The sequence below is a fragment of the Rattus norvegicus genome, chromosome 15 (genome assembly GCF_036323735.1).
Source record: "Rattus norvegicus strain BN/NHsdMcwi chromosome 15, GRCr8, whole genome shotgun sequence".
In the NCBI taxonomy this organism is placed as follows: domain Eukaryota; kingdom Metazoa; phylum Chordata; class Mammalia; order Rodentia; family Muridae; genus Rattus; species Rattus norvegicus.
In genome coordinates this window covers 59,725,561-59,749,107 of record NC_086033.1, presented here as the reverse complement: position 1 = coordinate 59,749,107, position 23,547 = coordinate 59,725,561, and the positions used below count along the sequence as shown (strand labels likewise).

At 41.3% G+C, this 23,547-nt stretch overlaps 1 protein-coding gene across 2 annotated transcripts in view; it reads right to left on the bottom strand.

Moving 5' to 3' along the window:
• Epsti1 (epithelial stromal interaction 1) overlaps window positions 1–23,547 on the bottom strand; it is a 98,665-nt gene that overhangs the window by 42,269 nt on the left and 32,849 nt on the right. The window contains exons 6-7 of one of the 2 annotated variants that reach the window (XM_039093594.2): window positions 18,826–18,899; window positions 943–1,280 (exon numbers count right to left, since the gene is read on the bottom strand). In XM_039093594.2, coding sequence (XP_038949522.1) covers window positions 1,205–1,280; window positions 18,826–18,899 — 150 coding nt within the window. In that variant the 3' untranslated portion in view covers window positions 943–1,204. Of the gene's footprint in view, window positions 1–942; window positions 1,281–18,825; window positions 18,900–23,547 lie in introns of those variants that run through there. The other variant, NM_001044257.1, reaches the window with a different exon arrangement.

The window sequence follows — 23,547 nt, the reverse complement described above, 5'->3', positions numbered from 1 at the left end:
AACGTTAAACACAACTGGCTCACCTATAGGTGTGTCTCTAGTGGTTAGAGGGAAAGGACACTAACAAATGTGACCCATCAGGACAGGATTTCCACAGGGAAGAATTAGAGCATGGTAGCATTGTAGCAGTCTCTACGGTGTTTTGTTTCCTTTTAAAATTAACACAGCATAAGCAGTTTATCAAACAGAGAACAGTCACAAGCACCTTGGTTACACTGAGGTGGAAAACTCCAAGCAAGCCCCATTGTAGCTTCCTTAGGACAAAATCTTTCCAGATGCCCACAGTAAATGCCCCATGTGAGGAACTGCGAAACTGAGACTCACCAGTCAGCGGAGTGACTTGGAAATCAACAGGCCTAGGCCTTTGGCTTTCCAGCGTGTCTGGAATGGAATCCAGAAATCTGTTTCTTAAAAGCACCCATGGTGATCTTAAGAGCTACCACATTACTATAGATGGGTATTTAATACACATAATTATCTTAGATCCATATGATTCTGACTTATGAATAATTCATGTTTTAGAATACAGTTGGAAATAAAGTTTCAGTGTGTCTCAGAAACTGTCTGCGCCAAGAGCTAACCGGACAGACACCCTGTCTCTTCCTGCCAATCACTTGGCAAACCCAGCTTTGGTTCTGGGAAGTCTGGGTGAGTGAACAATCATTTTTTCACTCACGTGGACGACGTATGCACCCCGAGCCTCAGCTATGCACTTTGGAGGCACTATTTTGCGCAATCCTATTTCCTAGAACTGGTATAAACAAAAGACAGTCACACATCTATTGGCACTAACTGGGCCTGTGTAACAAGAATCTACGAGAAACTGGCCTATAATAGACATATAAGTCACCCTTTACAAGATCGGCAGGAAATGATCTAGTAATGTCAGGAGAGATAAGTTTTCCTAAATTAATCAGTATTTAAAATAATGATTTCCATGCATTTAACAGTTTTTAATACTTTAATTTTCATCACAGAAGTAATACATGAATATAATGAGCCATTAAAAAGGAACAGAAATGAAAAGGTTTATGCAATAAAATAATGATGTCCTAGGTGATACGCCTCTCCATCTGAATTGTTTCATATGCATCTTCCTGGGCAATTTCCTATTATTGGTAAACATTCGTTTAGGAAGATACTCAACTGAGGTGTGGTCTGCTTCAGGGGATGGTAATTAGGAGGAAGCAGAAAGGTAAGATCTTCATAAGTGAGTTTCTCTGTGCCTTGGCATAGAGGAGATTAACATTTCCTTGGTCCCATGCAGCTGTATCTGAGCTCTGGATTGAAAAATAAAAACAAGACCAGATGGCTCGGCCAGGCCTGAAGTGGCTCCTTTATTGTTACCCACATGGTTCCTAGTACTCTTTCCTCTTATTTGACGATGGCACTCAAAGTAGGCTTGGAAGATGCTTGCCAAGCAGTGTAGAGGCTCCATTTGCCTGAGTTTTCCACTGCCGCAGCACAAAAATTAATCCTGGGCATCATGCACCAGGCCTTATCACTTTACCAGGAAGACAGGCTTGATTATGAGTTTCTTCTTCACCATGGCTTTTTTCCCCTCTAAACAGAGATATTTCCCCCCTAAGTGGAATACTGTGATCTTCTGTTTTACTCTGACTTTTCTTAAGACCATCCTTCAAATTCCATTCATATTAATTCTTACATATCTAACTTAATCCTTTACCAGCTAAATTCAGTTTTACCACATTCTTAATAATGAATGCTTCAGTTATTCTAGTGAGCATCAGACTAGATACATCTATGTACATATAATACTATACTAAAATATGTAACTAGAAATTATTGCCTAGTATATGTTCATATGGATAACCACATTTAAATCATGTATAATGATATCAAGATGTTATATACAAGTAAATATTGCTCCTAAAACTGTGTATTGAAACTAGCAATTTGAAACCACAACCTCCTTCAATTGAGTATCAATCCTACTGTCTTGTACATTCTTTTGATTTCAGGCACCTTCAAATATCCTAGACTTACCCATTGATAAAACGGAGACCATAAACGTTCCCCAGAGGCCTATGTGTTAGAAGTTGTTCTCCGGGTAATATTACTGACAGGTAGTGGAACCTTTAGAGGCGGTATCTAAAGGGGGCATTTTTTTTAATTTATTTTTTTATTAACTTGAGTATTTCTTATTTACATTTCGATGGTTATTCCCTTTCCCGGTTTCCAGGTCAACATCCCCCTAACCCCTCCCCCACCTACTATATGGCTGTTCCCCTCCCCATCCTCCCCCCATTACCGCCCTCCCCCCAACAATCACGTTCACTGGGGGTTAAGTCTTGGCAGGACCCAGGGCTTCCCCTTCCACTGGTGCTCTTACTAGGATATTCATTGCTACCTATGGGGTCAGAGTCCAGGGTCAGTCCATGTATAGTCTTTAGGTAGTGGCTTAGTCCCTGGAAGCTCTGGTTGCTTGGCATTGTTGTACATATGGGGTCTCGAGCCCCTTCAAGCTCTTCCAGTCCTTTCTCTGATTCTAAAGGGGGCATTTTTAGGCCTTTGTTGTACCCTTGAAGGGGATCATGGGACCAAAGTCTTTTCTTCTTCCTTCTCTTGCTTGGCCAGAGGTTAATAGTTTTGCTCCACAATGTACTTCTATCAGAATGTGGTACATTGGCACGAGCCCAGAACAACAGAACCAACTGATTATAGATTGTACCCTTCAAAACTGTGAGGCAAAATGATTTAGTATCTCAATTATTTTATTATGATAATTGAAAACTAATAGACCCCATACTCTCTGTCTTTGAATCCTATACTGCTCTGGATATCTACTCCTTCTCCGAGCAGCCTTCTAGAACTTTCTGCCATGAAAATTAAGATCTTCATCAACTAAAATTCATCAACTTTATAGCCGTAACACTGTATCAAAAGCTCTCCCTCAAGAGTAATAGCACCTTCGTTAGGCCTCCACACATACACATGGACAGACACCACACACAGGTCATATGGAAAATATTAAAAATTTTTCTCAAATATAAAATCACTACTAGGTAAATACCAAAATAAGAAATCAAGTTTTCCTTACATGCTATACATGTGGATGTTAATAAACTCAATGAGCAAAAGTTGGGGATCAACAGGATATTTATATAATATTACAATATCGCAGTGAAGAGACATATCAGTTACAAATGGCAACAGCAGCACCTTCACAGTGCAGACCAACTAAACAGCCAAAGTAACATCCCAAGTGGAGGGGACGTAAGTGTCGTATACCTTCTGATAGGATGCACCAAGAGGGTGCGATATCGTTCTATAGTACTGCTTATTAAAATGCATATCTTTAGTCTAATAGTGAGAAGTGTCAGACAGAGCCAACAAGAAGGCTGCTCAAATAATAGAACATCATGGATGGGAGGAACCTAAGGGGTTGCGGTGAATAGCTGTTTTTATGCTATTAAATCAGACCCTGAAATAGAAAAGAGACTTGGAAGAAAGATTGCAAATTTCTAACACTGTGTTTTACATATATGGTACTATAGCAGTGCTAATTGCCTGCTGTTGATAATTATACTACAGTTACCTAAGCTATTATGTTCTCTTAGATGAAGGTGTCAATGGCAATTATACTATTTTTATATATTGTCTTTAAGGTGAAAATGATTTCAAAATAAAAAGGGAGGAAGGTCTTCTTTTAATGTATTACTTGAAAATTTAACTGTACTTGCTTCCCCTGCACTTCTGAATTAGTTACTGTCTTTGTCACTGTTCCATTCCTGGGAAGAGACACCATGACCAAGACAGCTCTTGTAAAAGAAAGCATCGGAGGTACTCGCATTCAATTTCAGGAAGTCAGTCCATTATTATAATCCGGGGAACATGGTGGCATAGATGCTGGAACATTATCTCAGAGCTATATCCTGATCCATTGGCCAGGGGCTGGGGTGGTGGGGGTGGGGTTGTTCCAGAGAGACAGAGTCAGAGAGATGGAGAGATGGAGAGACAGAGAAGGAGAGAGACAGAGAGGTGGGGGCTGAAATGGGCTTTTGAAGCCTCAAAGTCCACCCCTCAGTGCAATACTTTCTCCAACAAGGCAACGACTTCTAATCCTTTAATCCTAGCAGAGAGTTCCACTCCTTGGTATGTAAGGAGTCAAACCTCTGAGTGTACAGGGGCCATCCTTATTCAAACCACCACATTGCAGTCCTGGCTCCCATAGACCTGTGTCCATATATTAACGCAAAAATACATTCAACCCAACTTCAAAAGTCCCTACAATCTACAGTCTCAACATTGTCTAACTGTCCAAAGTAAAGTCTCTTCTGAGACTGAAGGCAGCCCCTTTGACTGTAAACCTATAAAAAACAAGAAAACAAGAAACAAAAAAAACAGACTTCACATTTCCAACATACGAAAGCACAGAATATGCATTACCATTGCAAAAGGGAGGAAGGGAGCATAGTGAGGAAATACTGGACCAAAGCAAGACCAAAACCAGCTGAGCAAACTCGGAACTCTGCATCTCCATGACTGATGTCAGTGTTCTTCAGATCTCCAACTCCTTTCAGCCTTGTTAACTACAACATACTGCGTCTCTCCTTGGAATGTATTCCATGGCTCTGGCATCTCCAGCATTTTGGGATCTCCAGACTTCACCTTCTTAGCGTCACAAAATGGCCTCTCTAGGACTCCATGCAGAGGCACCTCAGACATGCACCTGGCCTCCGAGGCTTTCCTTAGCCAGAGAGGGAGATTCCACAACCCCTTTCTTGTATCTTTGACTCTAAAGCCAGAGCCGTGTGGCCAAGCTGCCAGGTTCTGTTGCTTGTTGATGCTGGAAATGGCCCATGTTTCAACTACATTTGCGTCAACCTTCTGTGGTTGATGGCTTCCTTCACATATTTAAGGTTCTTTAAAATTCCTTTTCAGAAGCTAGAAGCTTAGCTGGGTGTGGTCTTGCCCTGAGTTCACCACTCCCTTTATTCTATTTAGCATCAAGATTTTCTTTAAATGTTTTATTTCCTTGAGAGACTGGACTTAGCTCCATCAGACTACCTTTTCTCCTCTAACTGTACATTTTGTATTTCTCCTTGTCCAGCTTGACCCTTTTGTTATAGATCTGCATAAGAGTGATCAATAATAACTATGGGACACAGTCAATCTTCGACTATCTTGAAATCTCTGAAACACCATTAATCCAAAACTCTCCAGTTTAGCCTAAGACAATCTTTTTAAAATAACAGCAAAACACATCCAAATTCTTTGCCAAAATATCACAGGAATTGCCCAACTGCTCTCCTAATCCAAAGTACCAAGTACGCAATCTGCCAACAAGCAACACGATCAGTCCTGTCACAGCAGTACACTGTTCCCTAGTACCAACTTCTGTCTTAATCACTCTCGTATTGCTGTGAAGAGACACCATGATCAAGGCAACTCTTATAAAAGAATGTGTGTAACTGGGGTTGACTTACAGTTTATAAGTTTAGTCCATTGTCATTGTTGTGACAACAAAAGCAACTGAAGCAAGGAAGGCTGTATCTTGGCTCACAGTTTGAGGTACCATCCATCACAGCTGGGAAGTCATGGTGGCAGGACCTTGACACAGCTGGTGACTAACACTGCGTCCATGCTCAGTAGATAGAAAAGAAGAAATGATGTTTTTCTTCTCTTTATGAAGCACTCAGGACTCCCAGCCCATGCAATGGTACTACTCACATCAACTAACCTAGTCTAGATGATCCCTTAGCCATATGCCTAGAGGCTTCTCTTTATTAAGTCTAGATTCTATCAAGTTGACAAGATTAATCACTGTACACCTTTTGTACTGTTTCTCATGTGCATGCCCCTCAGTGCCTGAAAGTGGGCCAGCATCTTCTTTGCCCCCACCCTGTTGGTAGGCCATTGCTTCTACCTATTTAGAAAAACATTCACTTCTGAATACTTGTAGCAATTAGAATATGGCATCCTCTTTGCCAGTCGGCTTTCTTGTCCACCATTTCTCATTTCATCCTTTCTCCCTGCGATGGCTAATCTCAATAGTCAATTTAAGGAGATCTAGGATCACCTAGGAGACAAGCCACTGGGCATTCCTGTGAAACATTATCTTGACCTACCTACTGTAAACAGTACCATTACCTGGGCTGAGATACTAGACTATATAAAGAGGAGAAAAGGAGTTGAGTGTAAGCATTTTTTCTGCTCTGTTCCTTGAGTTTGAATGCAAGGTGACCAGCTGCCATTAGCTTCTGTTGCTGTACCTCTGCCGCCATGGCAAACAAGAATATCATCCTTTAGCCAAATTACTACAGCAACAAAAAAATTAACCAAGATACTCCCTAAGTCAACTGCTGCAATCAACAGAGATAACCTACTTTTCCTCTATAAGGGCCCTTTACTTACAAATCTCGGGCCCAGACTGAGGCAAACCAATATTCTGCTAACCACATCTCTACTTCTTCTCAGCTTTCCCACCTCTAATAGCTTCTCTCTACCTTGTGTAAGCCACAGACCCCTAAAGTATGCTGGTCACCTTTCTGTTGCTATGACAAATACCTGAGAAAAATCCATGTTCAGAACAAAAGATTTCTGCTGGCTAATGCGTTAGAAGTTTTTATTCATGGTCACTTTGTCCCATCGCAATCAAGATAAAACATCTGCTAGGAAGGGCAGGGCAGAACAGAGTTGCTTATCTGATGACAGTTGACAGTCATGAGGGAGAGGAAAGAAAACAAGAGATGATATAGTCCCCAAGGGGCCACCCCATTGGTCCATTCCCCTCACCTAAGTGTCAGTCACAATTCTACTCCATTCCTCTGATGAGTCCCTCTCCTTTAAAACCCACTTTAGTACGTGTTCAAACTTACACCTCTCGGCTGCAATCTCATTATACTTTGAGAGTAGAGAAAAACAAAAATTATATCATTACCAATCTGAAACTCCAAGTCTCATTCTCTCTGTGTCCCTCATCCAGCATCTCAGCAGCAATGGAGGCTTGACAAATCCCTCCTCTCAGCACTGTCTCCCTCCTGACTCCCATGACTCCGTACTACATACTCTGCCTCTCAGATGCTCTACATCCACCTGAAATCTAAATGAGTTTAGCTCCTGTGTAGTTGGCCCTGGGATTCTGCTCAAATCCAGTCTGTCATAAGTGATTTTATGCATGTCAGGGCTTAGATTTGTAATACATGCCAGTAATTTCTAGACTTATCCATCTTGTATATTTACTCGCAAATTTATATGTGCAACTTCTCATTGCACACCTCCTACACATTTCAAGCTCAGAGCATTTAAATATTAAACTTTGGTATTTTTTTTCTGAACTCTTGGTCCATTCCTAATCATCCCCATCTCTGTGTTTGACACGGCCATACATCCAGATACAGCACATCATTGGTTCTCTCTTCTCCCTGCTCTATCCCACTGATGCTCTATGCAGATTCTCCATACGATAGGTGTTTGCTCCATTCTCTGCCTAGACATCACCCTAAGTGAAGCTGCCATAAACTCCCACCAGACCCCTATTATATGCCATCAATAGTTTGTCTATTTTACTCTCATCTCCTCAGATATAGTCTCAAAATGGCTGAGTAGTTAATTCTTTAAAATGCAAAGGAGAAGAATAGAGAGGAGGGGGAAGGAATGATGAGGATGGTGATGATGATAATGGTGGTGGTTTCCCCATAAGAATAAAATTGGGTTTCTTTATGGCCCACCTACTCTATGTAGCTACTGCCTATCTCATCAAATTCAAATTCTTCTCCCATTTTCACTTCAACTCTAATATACAACCTCTTTTTGGTTGATTGAACCACTGTGTGATGATCTAAGAACCACTGTCTTATTTTCAGGCATGGCTAGACCTGACTTCTCCTCTCAGCAGTAATGGAGAACTAAAAGTTCTCTCCTTTTGGGGATGTGTCTCTCTTGATTTCCATGACCCTGTTACTCTTCTTAGATCAATCAAAATTCTAAATAGAGCTCTTCTACCCTGGGTCTTCTCTCAGATCTACAGTCTTTCCTAAGTGATGTTCATCAATTTCCATGGCTTATAGTAGCATAGCCATTTCTAAATCCGCATGTCCTACACAATTGCTCAAAGTTTACATATGCCCTCAGTTCAAATGTCATCTTCTCTGGGAATCAGGCCTTCCCTATTAAACTAAGGAGATTTACCCACTTGGGTTCCACTTTTCTTGGTCATTGTATATCTCTCCACCCCTGTGCTCCTTTAAGGAATGACCACCACCTGTGTATGTCTTTGGCAGCTTGCCTATCATCTGAATTTTCATATTTAGTCATGGGATAACATTCACTTGCTCACAGAACATACACAGAACCTAGGACATGCTGGACACATACTAGGTAGCCATTATTAATCAATGAAAGCATGTTTCCTGACACTTTTATCAACACATTGATACTTTTCATTTCACTTATAAAATTCATATTTATGCTTTTCTAAATATTTTCCTCTTAATTTAAGAACTTAGTCTTCATAAAGTTGGCTTTTTCATATCATGGAAGAGTTTCTTGTGAATTAGGTCTTTATCCCACTCTATCTTAGGCAATATTTGCTCTTAGATCACCTATTTACATGTAGTTTTGTTCACTATGCCTTCTACCATAAAGTTAAAAGTGTTATGTTCTTAAGTCTTTTTTTCTTCACTGTTCTGGGATTTATATAATGTTTATAAAGAAATAAGCCATAAGATTATAAAACATCATTACATTCTACCTGTGTTGGTTCAATACAGTTTGTCAGATCACCCATCTGTTTGATCCTGATTTTAAGACACACTTACTTCCATAGATAGCTAAAGTCTTAAACAGTGAATCCTCATATGACTGTGGATATCCTTGTGGGTTTTCTATAGCACTTAATGTATGTATTGATCTTAATGCATGTGATAGGTATTTGGTTATACCTATCAGTGTTTGAAAATTCGTATTTTTTCACAAAATAATTTCAGGTTTGACTTCTAGTTTCCCACATCAGTCATTTAAAAGGATATTTGAGTTCTTTGTAGTGGCTGATACCCATAATCCCAACACTCTAGAGTCTAAAACAGAAAGATTGTGAGTTCTAGGCCAGCCTAGGTTATAAGACTTTGCTCAAAACTAGGATAAAAGGCAAAAGGTGCATTTAAATTCTTATAACTTTAAAGAGTCTTAGTGCACAATTTCTAGTTTTACTAATGTTTTTAAGAGTTGAGGATCTCCAGGATTTGGAGAGACATTAGGAATACGCTGACAGTGTCTGAGGTTTCGGCCGTGGTTGGTGCTATAGAAGTTAACACAGCGTTCACAGAAAATGTGTTCTCATATGCCAGGTGTAGGGCTTCATCAGCATGTGATGTAATTGTTATTCCATTCCTTTACCCCTATGTCAGTCTTCTGATTGATTCATTTCCATGGAGAATTATTAAATAAATGAAGAATTCAGCAAAGCCATACTTGGTATTAGAGATCATAATAGTATTTTGTCTACTGTTTTGTGTCCCACATACATTTCAAATCATTGTTACTAAAGATTTATGTTTCATTTTCTTTAAGATTATGTATTTTATCGTCATAAAATATTGAACACTTTTCACCTAGAATTCAATTTGTCTCACATTAATATTGCTATATCTGCTCTCTTTTGTTGGCATTTATGAATATATTTCCCATGCTTTTGATTCTTAACTCTTTTATTGATGTTCCTCATAATAGCACAGTGAGAAACTTATTTTTATGCTGCCCAGGAGGATTTTTAGAAATATATAAACATGATTTATATAGGTTTTATAAACATTAGCTTGTTAGATTTAATATTTTCCCCTCTTGTGTTTTATTGTAAAAATTCAACATTCTCTACATTTTGTTACAGTGGTCACATTGTTGTTGCTCCACTTTCTCACGGTTTTCTAACCCAGTTTGTACAAAGGGTTAACGAGCACAACTAAACACAAGCACAGCAAGTTTTCAGCCAGCATCTGGAGCTCACAGGTCTCCTCTGCTCATACACCAAAGGGAGCCATGCTCAGCACGGCCCAGCCCCATCTCTCCCATTTGTGTCTCTTCTAGGGAAAGAATTCCCCAGGCTCTGAGCTTCATCCTGTTCTTGCTTAGGGAAGAACATGAGGGAGGGGAACGAAGCAGAGGAAGAGGAGGAAAAGGGAAACCGGGTTACATGTTTGAACTACAAATCTTCTCATTGTCTTTGACCTTTTCCCGCCAAGTCCTCCTCCTTTGTTTAGCTATGTTTTTGTCTAGAGTTCCTTTTCGTGGTTTTTGCTGTTGCTTTGTTTTATTTTGCTTTTTGTTTTACTTCAGAAAGGCTTTTAGAACCCACATGGGAATGATAATGTCCAGGGACCTTGTCTCCAGGATGGACATACTTTCTCCCAGGTGTGGTGTGTTCACCAGGGATACTTATGAATTAAAAAAAGTAGTTCCCAGGTAGAGGCTGCCAAGTCTCTGCTGGGAAAGGTGCGTGAGTGTAATGCATACTCCACTCCTTGCAAGGCCTGAGAAATTGGGTCCCAAAAGACAAGGACTTCTGAGGATGTTCGTGCAGAATCTCCTGGCCTTTCCAAAGACAATGCTTGGTTCACTTTTGCCTTGCCTTTGCGTTCTTGGCTTTGCTATTGGGAATCTTTCCTTTCACTCTATCTGTGACACACATCTCCCCAGAACCAGAGAAAGGAAGATCAGACTATGATTCTTTTTTGTCTGTCTCTGAGGATTGTGGAAGTTTTGTGAATAATGGTGATGTGGTCAAGTCAACACAAGGCCCTGGTTTGGGTACATCAGCTAACCTCTGGATGTTCTTTTCTAATGAGAACTAAGCTTAGACAACAATTTGTCCACCAATCTCTTCCAAACAACAATTAGTTGATTATCAAATGGTTAGAAAGGCCTTGCCGAATCATTGGGAACATTCAGAGGTGAGCCAAGCAAGGAACACAAACTGACTTGGTTACTAAACTGCTCAGATTACTGGGCATTAGAAGAATTAGATCTCCCGATTAGATGCAGTGTGATGCTAAGTATCAATAGTTATTATCAGAATTCCCTGGGTATGAAATCTATCACCTCTCTCTACTGTAACCGCAATTGCTATCAACCATGGTCATACAGTTATGTGCCTATGTGCTGGGTTAGATATTAACTGCTTGCTGGAGCTGATTCCTCTTTCTTGACAGAGTTCATGGGTTAGCAGGAGACTGCAGATATTGAGGAGGAGAAGGAAGGGAGAAAGCAAGTGTGCACATTATTGTTAGATGTAGAAGTTCTTTAAAGAGACTGCACGTGAGATAATGAGAAAATGAATGTAAAACCTTTCAGCTGTGAAAAACTAGGTGTATAAATAAAGGCGACCTGACTATCTCAGTGTTAGAGTGCATGAGCTGCACTTCTTGGTCCACATCGTCTTTCTCCTATTCCACACATCCTCCTTCGGGTTCTGAACCCCATCCAGGCTGGACTTCAGCCAGGGTTCCTCTGTGCTAGGCTTGTTGGGACTTACTCAGTCCAGCACATTCCGCTGGATACTATGCTGGTTTCTCCAGTGGACCATATCCGTTCATCTCCCTATGAGTGGCAGCTACACTCCACTGTAATTTGAGGAAATGGAGACCCAAAGAGGTTCAAAACCATTCTACAGCTAGAGGAAAGAAGTTAGAGTTCGAACTAAGAAAGTCAAGGCCCAAATATTTCCCTCCCAGGAGGGAAATACTAATGCTGGGTGTTCCAGCAATGAGAAAATCAAGTTAGAGTCTTTTACAATAAAGCCCTGGCTAAGGTTTATCTCTTATCAGCTACAGAGGGAAATGCAAATGAACCTAGCATTAATGTCTAGGCTTTGGTGCTCAAGAAGCTCTGTGCAAGAGTAACACTAGAGAGGCTGCAATGTAAGTGAGGCATATTAAAACAAGTGTAAAGCCACTCTGTAACATGTCCGAACATAGAAAAGCACATAACCTTCTGCAAACCTTAACAATGACTGGACACCTCCAAACTCCGGCTATAAGGAAGAACTGCCACTGCCTTGTTGGTGACCGTATGACCCTCCTCTGATCTTTTCCCATTTTTTTGTTTTTCCCATTGTTATATCAAACAGTCATATAACAACCTTTGCTTCCTGATAGCATGGGACTTAAGGAAAAGTTTCCTCTAACCTTTCACCTGTCATAGGCCCCAAACCTGTAAGGAATTCCTTCTGCAATCTTACTAAGGCACCTCATGGTACCCCACAGTTCAACTATGGAGACCGGACTTCATTTTTAAGGCAATGGGAATAGGAAATAACCAAGAACTTTGGAATAGGGCATGGTATGACCCAAACTATGTTTTTAAAAACTAAATTAGGGGATTGTAATATGCTCAGTGGGTAAGGGTACCAGGTCTTACTACCTGAGCTTAATCTCTGGAATGCAAATGGAGGAGAGAGCCAACTCTCTCCAATAAATGTAACTCACAAATTTAAAACCTAAACATGACAAAATTTGAGATGCTGCAGGAGTCCCCTACAGTCACCAAGGAACACAAAAGGAACAATCATGTTATAAATTGTGGGGGATGGGGAGGTCAACCTTGTGAAGGAAAAAGTGGGATGGAGAGCGAGGAGCCACAGGCTCGAAGAGGCCCGATCTACCGTACATGCATTAGATCTAAGATGGCTCCTAGAACATCAGTAATACAGCAAAAAGAGGCCAGAGCGATGGCTGCTTCTCCTGTCCTCAACAGAAGTCCTCACAGGTGAGGGTACTCCCCGCACTCCTTCTGAGTTACCTCATTAAGCAGGGCTTTCATTGGAGCATGGTGTGGCAAGATGAGATTGGCCAATGATTTGTGGGCTTGGGATTGGCTCAGAAACTTTATGTAAGTACAATAAACTCAGATCTGTACCCTGATGCTGGCCTCCAGAGTCGGATTTCCTGGGATTCATCACGTGACCCATCAATTCTTACCCCCACCTCCATCCTCCATCCTGTCCTCCACAATAAGTACCAAGAGAGCAGTGTTCGTAGGAACCAAGGAAGACGCTATGTGCTAGGCTAACTACTGGGTAAATTCTGATGCACCCCACCAACAGCACGATTTAACACTCACCCTCAAGGAATTCCCTCAGACCGAATCTCTCATAAGCTGCTCACTTCCACTCTGAACAAAACAGACATGGGGATTTTATATCTCTAAGTTTGCTTCATTAGCATAAGCTAGGAAGCTATGAATAGGATGACTTTCCAGTCACCTTACCTAAATTATAAAACTCAAGATTGGATTAAAGCCCACCACATGGATAAGGGAGCACCGAAGCCCTTAAGTGTCTTTCAGAAGTTCCCAGGAAGGGCATCAGAAGGTTTGCGAGCAGATCAGAAGGCAAACTTGGGGCTGAAGTGTGCATATTCAGCAGTCCTGTCTGGATCCTCAGCTCCAGGAAAACTAAAATAGATGCAGATGTGCCTCTGAGGAACTTAGCACACATAACCATTCAAGTGTGAGGCAAAGAGACTCATGGCTCCGACAGTGGAGACGGGGGAGGGAGGAGCGACGGGGACAGGGGACAGGACGGACTGGACTTTCCTGCTATTACAGTCATGGGGCAGAGCTGGGGAGGGATGGGCCAGTCCTTCTCGGGGATTGGCTTGATTTCAAAAGGCTTTCCAACCAAATTTATGTATTCATTTATCCTCTTTACATCCTGATCACAGTCTCTCCCTTGCTGCTCCCCCACCCCAACCAAAGTTTTAAAAATTGAGATCTTTTGGCCAGCAAGATAGCTTATTGGCTAACCTTGACAACTTGAGCTGGCTTTCAGAGTCCCAGAGTAAAAGAAAGCTGATGTTGAAAGTTGTTCTGTGACCTCCACATGTATACTGTATATGTGTGCAGACGCACACACACACACACACACACACACACACACACACACACACATACACACACACACACCACATCACATACACTACTACATTAATTTTAAATAATTAAATCTCTTGGTCTTGTAAAACTGTTTCAGGAATTGCTTCCTGAGAGAAGAGCTCACCTCACATAGATCACAAACATGTATCATCTCCATCCTGAGATCGACTATAGGATTAACAGGATTGAAACTGGAGAGTGGGGTGTTGCTCTTATTTGATGACTGGAGAAAACACTAGACTTATTTCTTCTAGCCTTTTTTTTTTTGCCCACCCTAGACCAAATTTAGCACATAATAGAAATAACTAGAAGGCAAATTTGATCAAGTTTGGCAAGGACTGCCCGCCCTCTCCAATAGTCTTGTCTCAAGTAGCTACGTAGTCCCATCAACCCACCTACCCTGTATTCCCAACCCTTGTAGCACCCTGTGCCCTCAAATTATCTATGTCTCAAAATTTCCCCAAACTTGGGGACCTCAATTTGGCTAAATTACTTACTATCTCAATGACTTTGGGGAATTTCAACTACCCAAGGCTAGGTATATCTGTAAAAGAGAAAAAAAAATGCATCTCTAGTAAATTTAACCCGGAGATTAAAGATTTTTTAAAGGCTCAGCGTCCACTGCAGAGGCTGACATTCCACTTCTCAGCTATATGGCAGCTTCTTATTACTTTGATTTGAAAGGGCTGAGCATTTAGTACTTTTCAGATAAATGCATGATCATTTATAGAGAATAATCACTAGAAAGGAATTACAAGTTTTAAATATTAAAAGATATTATTTAATATTTAAAAGCCTGTTCGTATGCTTCCAGAAAAATGTTAAAAGAATGCTACCTTTTCCTAACACCAGCATACAAATTGCCTTGCCCTATCCTACCCTTGCTATCCTTGATAGATAGACTCAAAACCCAAATATGGCTGGGTATGGCTGCACACACCTTTAATCCCAGTACTCAAGGAGGCAGAGGGCAGGCAGTTTTGGGTGAGTCCAAGACCAGCCTGATCTACATAGCAAGTTCCAGGAGAACCAGGGCTATATAGTGAGACCCTGTCACAAAAAACAGACACCAAAAACAAAAAAAAAAAAAAAAAAAAAACCCACACAATTAGAAAAATCAAAAAAACCCACATAATTATAAAAGTGACAACACACCCAGAATGAATTGTCAATAAAACTGGAGTCGGTATATTATTAGATTAAAAAAACAAGGACACAATGTTGGGATCTGAAATGGAGGCAGACTGGGTAAAATTTAAGCAGAGGAGTTAGAATGAATATGACCAAAATACATTATATGAAATTCTCAAAAAAATGAATAAAAATATTTTTAAAAAGAAAGAAAAAATTAAAATATTGAGATTTGTGTTATGCGATGTTCTAAAAAAGCTAAATCACAAGTTATCTATTAAAAATTAAAATTAAAAGAAAAGGCTCACTCACTAGTCCTTCTGAGCCAGGCATTCTTTTGTGCCATCAGCTAATACAGTAGTGCTCCCCCCCACACACATAACACACACACAAAAATCACATTTGAATTTTTATAGGCAGTAAATAAAGACTAAAAGTAATGGTGAAAAGTATTATGTCAGGGTTAAAGGCCCATTTCTACCCTCTGCTTTCAGGTTCGAGAATTCTAGAACTAATTCAGAGTTGTGAGATTGGAGTCTGTCCCCAGCCAGAGTGGCAAACTTAATGCATCATTAATCTGGTCTGCTCTCAGCCACCAATCGAAATAGTCACAGCCGTGCGATTTTTAAGGGAGAGACGGTGCTGCAGGAGTGCATTGTAGAGGTCTTTTCATAAAAACCATCCTGTGTGCTCCATCTGCATGTGCAATCTGCTTGTGTGTTTTCAGCCAGCTTGCATGGGCAGATTAATGCATACAATTAGAAAGCAACCTCACAGGCATTCAATAAACTGCCTTCATTATTACACTCAGGAGAGTGCCTTTGGTTGTCAATAAAAGCCTAGTTTTCTGCCTGTTAGCTAAATAATTGACAACACTCAAAATAATCAGAGGCAAATGAACAGAGTCAGGAACACGGTGATGCACGAGGGCACCTAGGGTGGCCACCACACGCCTTTTCTCCATTTCTCCGGCAGCTGGATTTTACAGTCCACTCAAATTCATGGCTGCCCTCTTCAACAACAAACCACGTTGTTCCTGGTCTGCTGTTTGCACCACACCATCACAGCGCGCTCAAACTGGCAAGGTATTGACTCCTTTGAAAGAGCTGCTTATTTGGTTTCTATTCTGTGTTCCTTTGCCTGACAGCTTCAAGAGAATCTCATCTGGGTGTGGGAGGTGGACAGTCCCTGTGGTTTGGTGAGATCCAAATCTGGTTGATTTGTACTGTTAGAATTCTAACAGCTTTGCTAGATTTTTTTTTAAACCTACTATAAACTGGTTCCAAGAAAGTGCAATAAAGACCTTTCAATAGAGGATCCATCTTTCCTAAGAAATTCCTCTAATATTTTCAGCTATATAATGTTGGTTTCAACAGCTATTAGTCCCTTAATTTCGAAAGTAATTCAAAACACAATACTCTTAAAAGAAACTCACACACACACCCTTACATATATCTATACATCTTGTGTTCCTCAATAGGCTTCAAAAATCAATTTGAGATACTTCTCATTTTTTAGCCGACGTCCCTTTTTTTCCTGGCTAACCGGGACTTTCGTGATAAGCAGGAGAAGGAGCAGGAGTAAAATGTGCATGTAATTGAATTCAGCTCCGCGGCTCGTGTGAGGTGGCTGACAGCTCAGCCTTCTTTTCTTCTCTACAGAATAAGGGTGATTGATCTTTAGCATTTAGTGAAACACAAACTCAAGAATCCGGGTTACTTTGAAAAGACAGGAGGCTGGGTAGACCAGCCTCCAACCTTTGAAAACTCCCAAAATCTCTCCTCCCTCACCTTGCCCTGCCCCAATACCGCCAAAGGAAGACTCCTTCAGCTTCCCAGCCCTGATCTTAACTTGCCTGACCTTAACCTGGTAAGGAGCAATACACAGGGTGGAGAACTTCCTTTCTATTCCCGCTGCTGAGTTTCAACATGCCTTGATAGAGGCAGCCTGAGCCCAGTGCTCTGAGAACACTAGAGGGTGCTAGACTTGGGGAGGAAGCACCCTCTAAAATGGCAGCCGGTGAGCAGCTCCACACCTGAGCTAGAGGGATGAATGTGGGGCCAGCGTGGGCCGAGGGAACAACAAGCACTCAGTGAATGCTACGTATGAAGGCACGAGTCTAGTTGAGGTTCTTGTGGGGACAGAATTCACCTTATATCAGACAAATGCTCCCCGACCTCCCCAGAAGATCCAGGGATGTTTAAGCCTTTTGGGACTTTTCTTTAATCCCCTTCTTTTGGTTCATTGGACAGATGTGATCGCCCTTATTCTGAACCAACACAGTTCAGAAGGGTTCCAGAGCGGGGCAATGGCGCTGAGATTTGGAACCAGGTAGCTTGGTTCTAAATGACATTTAGAATTACTTTGTAAAAATAAAGAATATTTTGTTTTTGTCTTCTGAATGTAATCAAGGCTCATATAACCTAACAAAGGTTAGGTTCGGACAGGGGTTTCCCTTTGAACTGGTGGTTCTCAACCTTCCCAACACTGTGACCTTTTGACAGTTTCTCATGTTGTGGTGACCCTCAACCATAAAATTATCTTCATTGTTACTTCATAACTGCAATTTGGCTACTATTGTGAATTGTAACGTAATATCTGATATGCGACCCTCACCAACGGGTCATGGCCCACAAGTTGAGAACTACTACTTTGTTTTTGTTTTGTTTTGTTTTGTTTTGTTTTTTTGTTTTTTTGTTTTTTTTCTTTTTCTTTTTTTCGGAGCTGAGGACCGAACCCAGGGCCTTGCGCTTGCTAGGCAAGCGCTCTACCACTGAGCTAAATCCCCAACCCCGAGAACCACTACTTTGAAGTGCGGCATAACAGAGTAGACTTTTCTGTATTATCAAAGTATAGTATCAGCATGTTAAGTTTTATCACTCAGGAATCATGCTAGAAAAAAATACCTTGGTTTATAATCATTGATTTAGAGTGTCAAAAACAATAATAAATAATATCTCCATTCTCAACTAGAAAAACATGATGGTAAACAGACCTTGGCCCACTAGATAAATACTACTTAAACGCTGCTTGGATATTTCACTTCAAACACCATCCTCCTTACAGCAGTATCCTGGAGACCAGCACAATCAGCAGCACCCTAGAATCCAACTTATTTATAGGGGCGAATTCCTCAAATTTAGTCAAAAGATTGCTCATCTGTTGACCACTGGAAAATACTTTGATGAGTGTTAAGTGTCCTGATCTCAGATTCCCAGAGACGGTAGAGCTCAATTACATGATTAATACAGTGCCAACCATCCAACAGCCAATGTTTTAAAAGTTGCCATTCGTTTTCATATAATATAAATTCATAAACGGGACCCCTGTTGAAGGAATCACAGAAAGCACTGAAAGAGCTTGAAGGGGCTTAAGACCCCAGAACAACAATGGCAACCAACCAGAGCTTTCAGAGAGTAAGCCACTACCTAAAAACTATACATGGACTGACCCTGGACTCTGACCTCATAGGTAGCAATGAATATCCTAGTAAGAGCACCAGTGGAAGGGGAAGCCCTTGGTCCTGCCAAGACTGAACCCCCAGTGAACGAGTTTGTTGGGGGAAGGGTGGTAATGGGGGGAGGATGGGGAGAGGAACACCCATAAAGAAGGGGGAGGGGCAGGGGTTAGGGGGACGTTGACCTGGAAACTGGGAAAGATAATAAAATTTGAAATGTAAATAAGAAATACCCAATTTAATAAAGATGGGAAAAAAAGTTAAAAAAAAAAAGTTGCCATTCCCTAGAGCCCAAAATCTGAACCATAAACCTATAAAGGAACAAAGTAATGATGTCATAAACTCACGACTGATGGTGCTCTCGAAGAGTGGCTCTTCTGATGTCTTCCTGAAGTTGCTTTTTCTTTTCTAGTTTATTACTCTGAAATTGAAAGTACCAAAATGTGATCTGTTCTGGAAGCTTTAGGTAGAATCGTGACTTTTAAGTTGTTCCAACCCCCAAACCCTATGTTCTAGTGGCCCAGAGATCCCATGGTAATCCTGTTTCTCATTACACAGAAGGCCCCAAGATCCTCCTGAAGCGCCCTTCTCACAACCTGACTGACTAAATAACAGAATCAAAATTTCACATTTTTTATTTCATCTCAAATGATAGCAAGATCTATTTTGAAGGAAGTGAAGTTTGTGAAATGTTCCAATGGAAATAATAAATATTGATAACAAGCATGTTAAATTAAAAAACAAAACGCATGGTTAAACAGTTCACACAAAATGTGTGTGCAAGTGTGTGTGTGTGTGTGTGTGTGTGTGTGTGTGTGTGTGACAATTCTACCAAAATATTAAGGAAAAGATTTTCAATAACCCAGCCCGACTCCCTTCTGACTTAGATACTTAAAGCTGTTGAGAAATGAGCAGTGTTATGTCTCAAAAAGCCATCCACTTGAGTAGAAAGAGTTCTTTTCTTAATTAGCTGTCTACAGAGCCTTCCGAGACGTGACTTCATATTTGATATCACTGTCACCATGGCTTTGGCACATTTTAACCTGATTTAAACAACCCAAACCACTTGCTTTTTGCTTGCTCTGACACTAGTATCATTTTTTAAAATGTGCCTACGAAAAATAGATGACACTCTTAGACAAAAACAAAACGCAATAAGGAATAGAAACAAGTCCTGTAATACAGGAGGAAGGAGGCAGGTGACACTTTAGCTTAGTTCAAAAGGAGTCAGACGTCAGCCGGACCTAAATAAACAAACACACAATCAGATTTACTCAAGGAAGATCTGTGAAAGAGAAAAATAGGAAGCATCCATTTTAAACTCTGATATGAGTCTGGCTCTGTTATTCAAGATGGGAAGCTTTCACATTTTGATGGGCAAAATAGATGTCTTCCATGAAAAAAAAAAAAACAATAGAAAAAAAAACCTATTGTAAGTACCCTAGAGTCCAGGGAATCAATTATGCAGCGAGCAATTCGGCTGCTAATAAAACAGGATTCTAGGAAGAAAATGGAAGGGGAACTTAACGTCAAATAACTGTTGTAATCTAGATAATGTCCTCAATAGTGAGCCCAGACCTGCTGCCTTGTGAGGATCTCTCCACATTCCCGGGGTGGAGGCAGCAAAATGGCTGAGGACTGCAAGCAAGCAGACCGTAAACAGAACGTATTGATTAAATCAATTGATAAAATGGATTTTTATATCAGCCCAAATTGTTAGATTTCATCAGATCAGCCAAACATATTTGCATAAATACAAATGTGGAAGGAAACTCAGGAAGGATACTACTACTGGCTGAGATATAATATCTCTAAATCCCATGCACTCAATATTTATTCAATGCCCTATTATATGGATGTCCTATACTGTATATAGTATATAGTAAAATGTATATATTCATGATATGAACATAGAAGTGCCTCTCCTATAAACAATATAGACAAGAGAGAAATGGAGAAATGTTAAATATGCCAAAGGAGAGACATACACAAGGAAAATAATAACAATTTCAGAAGGAGACCCATAGGAATCTAGGAAGGTGCCATTTGAAAATTTTTGCCATTTGTTGACTCGATTTAGTTTGTTGCTGCTTTGAGGTTTCAGCTTTTTATTTCACTCACTGTAGAATCCTGAGCCCCACACTCCACTTGCAACAACCGTGGGTATCAGCAAATGCATGAAAGCAGATAGAAACTAAATGGTAATGTGGGCGAGTAAGAGTTGACTCAGGAGGGCTCGTCCACACATTGGTAGACTTAAAAATAGCCCAGAAGTCAGGTGTTCCAGTCCAACCTCATTCGTCAGCATCTTTTGACGCTGCCTTTCTCTTGGCCATTTAGACCCATAGCTGACCCTTCTGCTTCCGGCTCACTTGCACTCCTAACACCCTTGCTTCGGAGAGGCTGGGGTTCGGACTTGACCTCCGAGGGATACCTGGTATCACCTTTTCTGAAGTGTGTAAGACTTAGAGGTGTGCTCCTGAGTGTTTATCAGGAATGTTGTTAAGTCCATAACTTAGACAAGCTGTGGTTTACACTAGCACAAGACTGTGCGGTTAACAAGGAGGTGCTGGCTAGTTTAAAACCCAACCATGGAAAAACAACACTGTTATCATTCTTTTGTCCCATGTGCCCAAGTTGGCTTCAAATTTCCTGATCTTCCTCCTTTTACTTCCCAAGCACATGCCACCATGCTCTCCTTAGAAGAATTTATTAAACTATTTAAAATTTTAAAAACATTTAAGGATCAAGGTAGGCAGCATGCTTCTCTAATATGGAATCTACCACAGACTCTAAGACACCTTGCTCACTGGGGTATAAGGACCTGCTCTCTGTGTGCACACTTAATGCAACTTAAAAATACTGTATGATCTAACACTTTTGTAATTTGAATAATTGACCATATTCTTTCACATTGGAAAAGAAAACTCCTTTGAAAGTCTCTTAAAGTTTGGAGAGAAAAAGTGACTTTGTCTTTTTCCCTCAAAATTAATTATAAGGGAGACTTCAACATTCCAGGTCTCATGAAGTCATCAACATGCGTGGCATTTTTAATGATTAATAAGCTAGGAATTATTACATTATATATTTTTTCTGTTGAGAACAACATTGTCCATCTTGGCTACATCTATACCAGAAAAGTACTAGAGAAAGAAACCAAGCTTAGTGTACAAAGAAGCAAGAAAGGATCTAGAGTTCTTCATTCTCTAGGTCTGAAGGGCACAGCATTCATGCTTTTTAAAGCAAAAACACTATCTTGTTCAAGTGATTATTAAACTCAGTCCATGAACTCATATTTCAAATCAAAGACTAAGGAGAAAGACTGTGAATCTTGGGATAGAAGAGTCGAAAGTAGACGAGAGTACAGCAATGTGAGGTGTTAGGATAAGAATATTAGGTAAAAGTCTGTGATGAGCAAAGGAGACAAAAATGCAAGGAGATGGGGGAGGGGGGAGGCTTAACCAATGAAAGAACAGGATTTCTGAGGGGTTAGAGAGAGCAGAAGATAGTGAATGTAGATGGGAGAGTCCAGCATACCAGCAAGGAGACACTTTCCATCCCTCTTAAGACAGGCTTGGAGATAGATGTAGCAAATACACAGGCATGGTAATGTATGCCCATAGCTGAGCAACCAAGAGAAAATCAACAGTTCAAAGCTAGCCTGTGTTATGTAGTAAGCCTCTTCCCAAGAACAAAAGGGCAAAAGGGGGAGAGAGAGAGAGAGAGAGAGAGAGAGAGAGAGAGAGAGAGAGAGAGAGAGAAGAAGAAGAAGAAGAAGAAGAAGAAGAAGAAGAAGAAGAAGAAGGAGGAGGAGGAGGAGGAGGAGGAGGAAGAGGAGGAGGAGGAGGAAGAGGAGGAGGAGAGGAAAGGGAGAGGAGAGGAGAGGAGGGGAGGGGAGAGGGAGAGGAGAGGAGAGGAGAAGAGAGGGAGAGGAGTAGAGGAGAGAAGAGGAGAGGAGGGGAGGGGAGAGGAGGGGAGGGGAGAGGAGAGGGAGAAGAGAGGAGAGGAGAGGAGGAGAGGAGAGGAGAGGAGAAGGAGAGGAGAGGAGGAGAGGAGGGGAGGGGAGAGGAGGAGAGGAGAGGAGAGGAGAAGGAGAGGAGAGGAGGAGAGGAGAGGAGGAGAGGAGGGGAGGGGAGGAGAGGAGAGGAGGGGAGGGGAGGAGAGGAGAGGAGAGGAGGAGAGGAGAGAAGAGGAGGGGAGAGGAGAGGAGAGGAGGAGAGGAGGAGAGAGGAGAGGAGAGGAAAGGGAGAGGAGAGGGAGAGGAGGAGAGGAGAGGAGGAGAGGAGAGGAGAGGGAGAGGAGGAGAGGGGAGAGGGGAGAGGAAAGGGCATGGCAAGGCAGGGCAGGAGGAGAGGAGAGGAGGGGAGAAAGAGGAGAAGGAGGCAAAGAAGACAGAAAAGTAACAGAGAGAAGGTAACAAAAATAAAGATATTCACAGCCTAATGGCCATTGCTTCTATGAAAAAGTAGGAGAAGTTCTATTGTGAAAATGAAAGAAAAGAGAAGAAAGTAAGGCAAGATCTTGGTGACTGGGGCCCAGAGTACAAAGGAAAGTCCAGGACACTGGTCAATGCTCACATTTCAGCCAAATGGGAAGCCTGGAAGTTAAGTGCCCCGGAGTGCGTCTTCTCACCAGCAACCTCACGGGTGTGAGTTTAACAGAAGTGAAATCACCAAACCTTTTGAATTTGTGGTAAATAACAAGAGCCTCTAAAGAAGCTAATAGACTAAAATCAAATGGGAGAATATTAGAGAGTTTCTTTATTCTTAGAATTAGGGTAGGGCACCTTTCCTAAAAGCCGGGAGTGCCGGGACTGGGTATGGCGGTGCAGGTCTCTCATCCTAGGACTTGGAAGGCAGAGGCAGCGTGGTCTATGTAGTGAATTCCAGGTCAGTTAGGGCAGTGGAGTAAAACCCTGTGTCAGGATAAGCTAAGAGCAAGCCACCATGCTCAGGACTCTGCACATTTATCTGTTAGTTCTACTACCCTTCTTATTGTACCCATTTCCTAGTTAAGGCAAATGGATCCCAGGGTAACTAACAGTCTATGCTCTAAATGCCTGTGGCCCA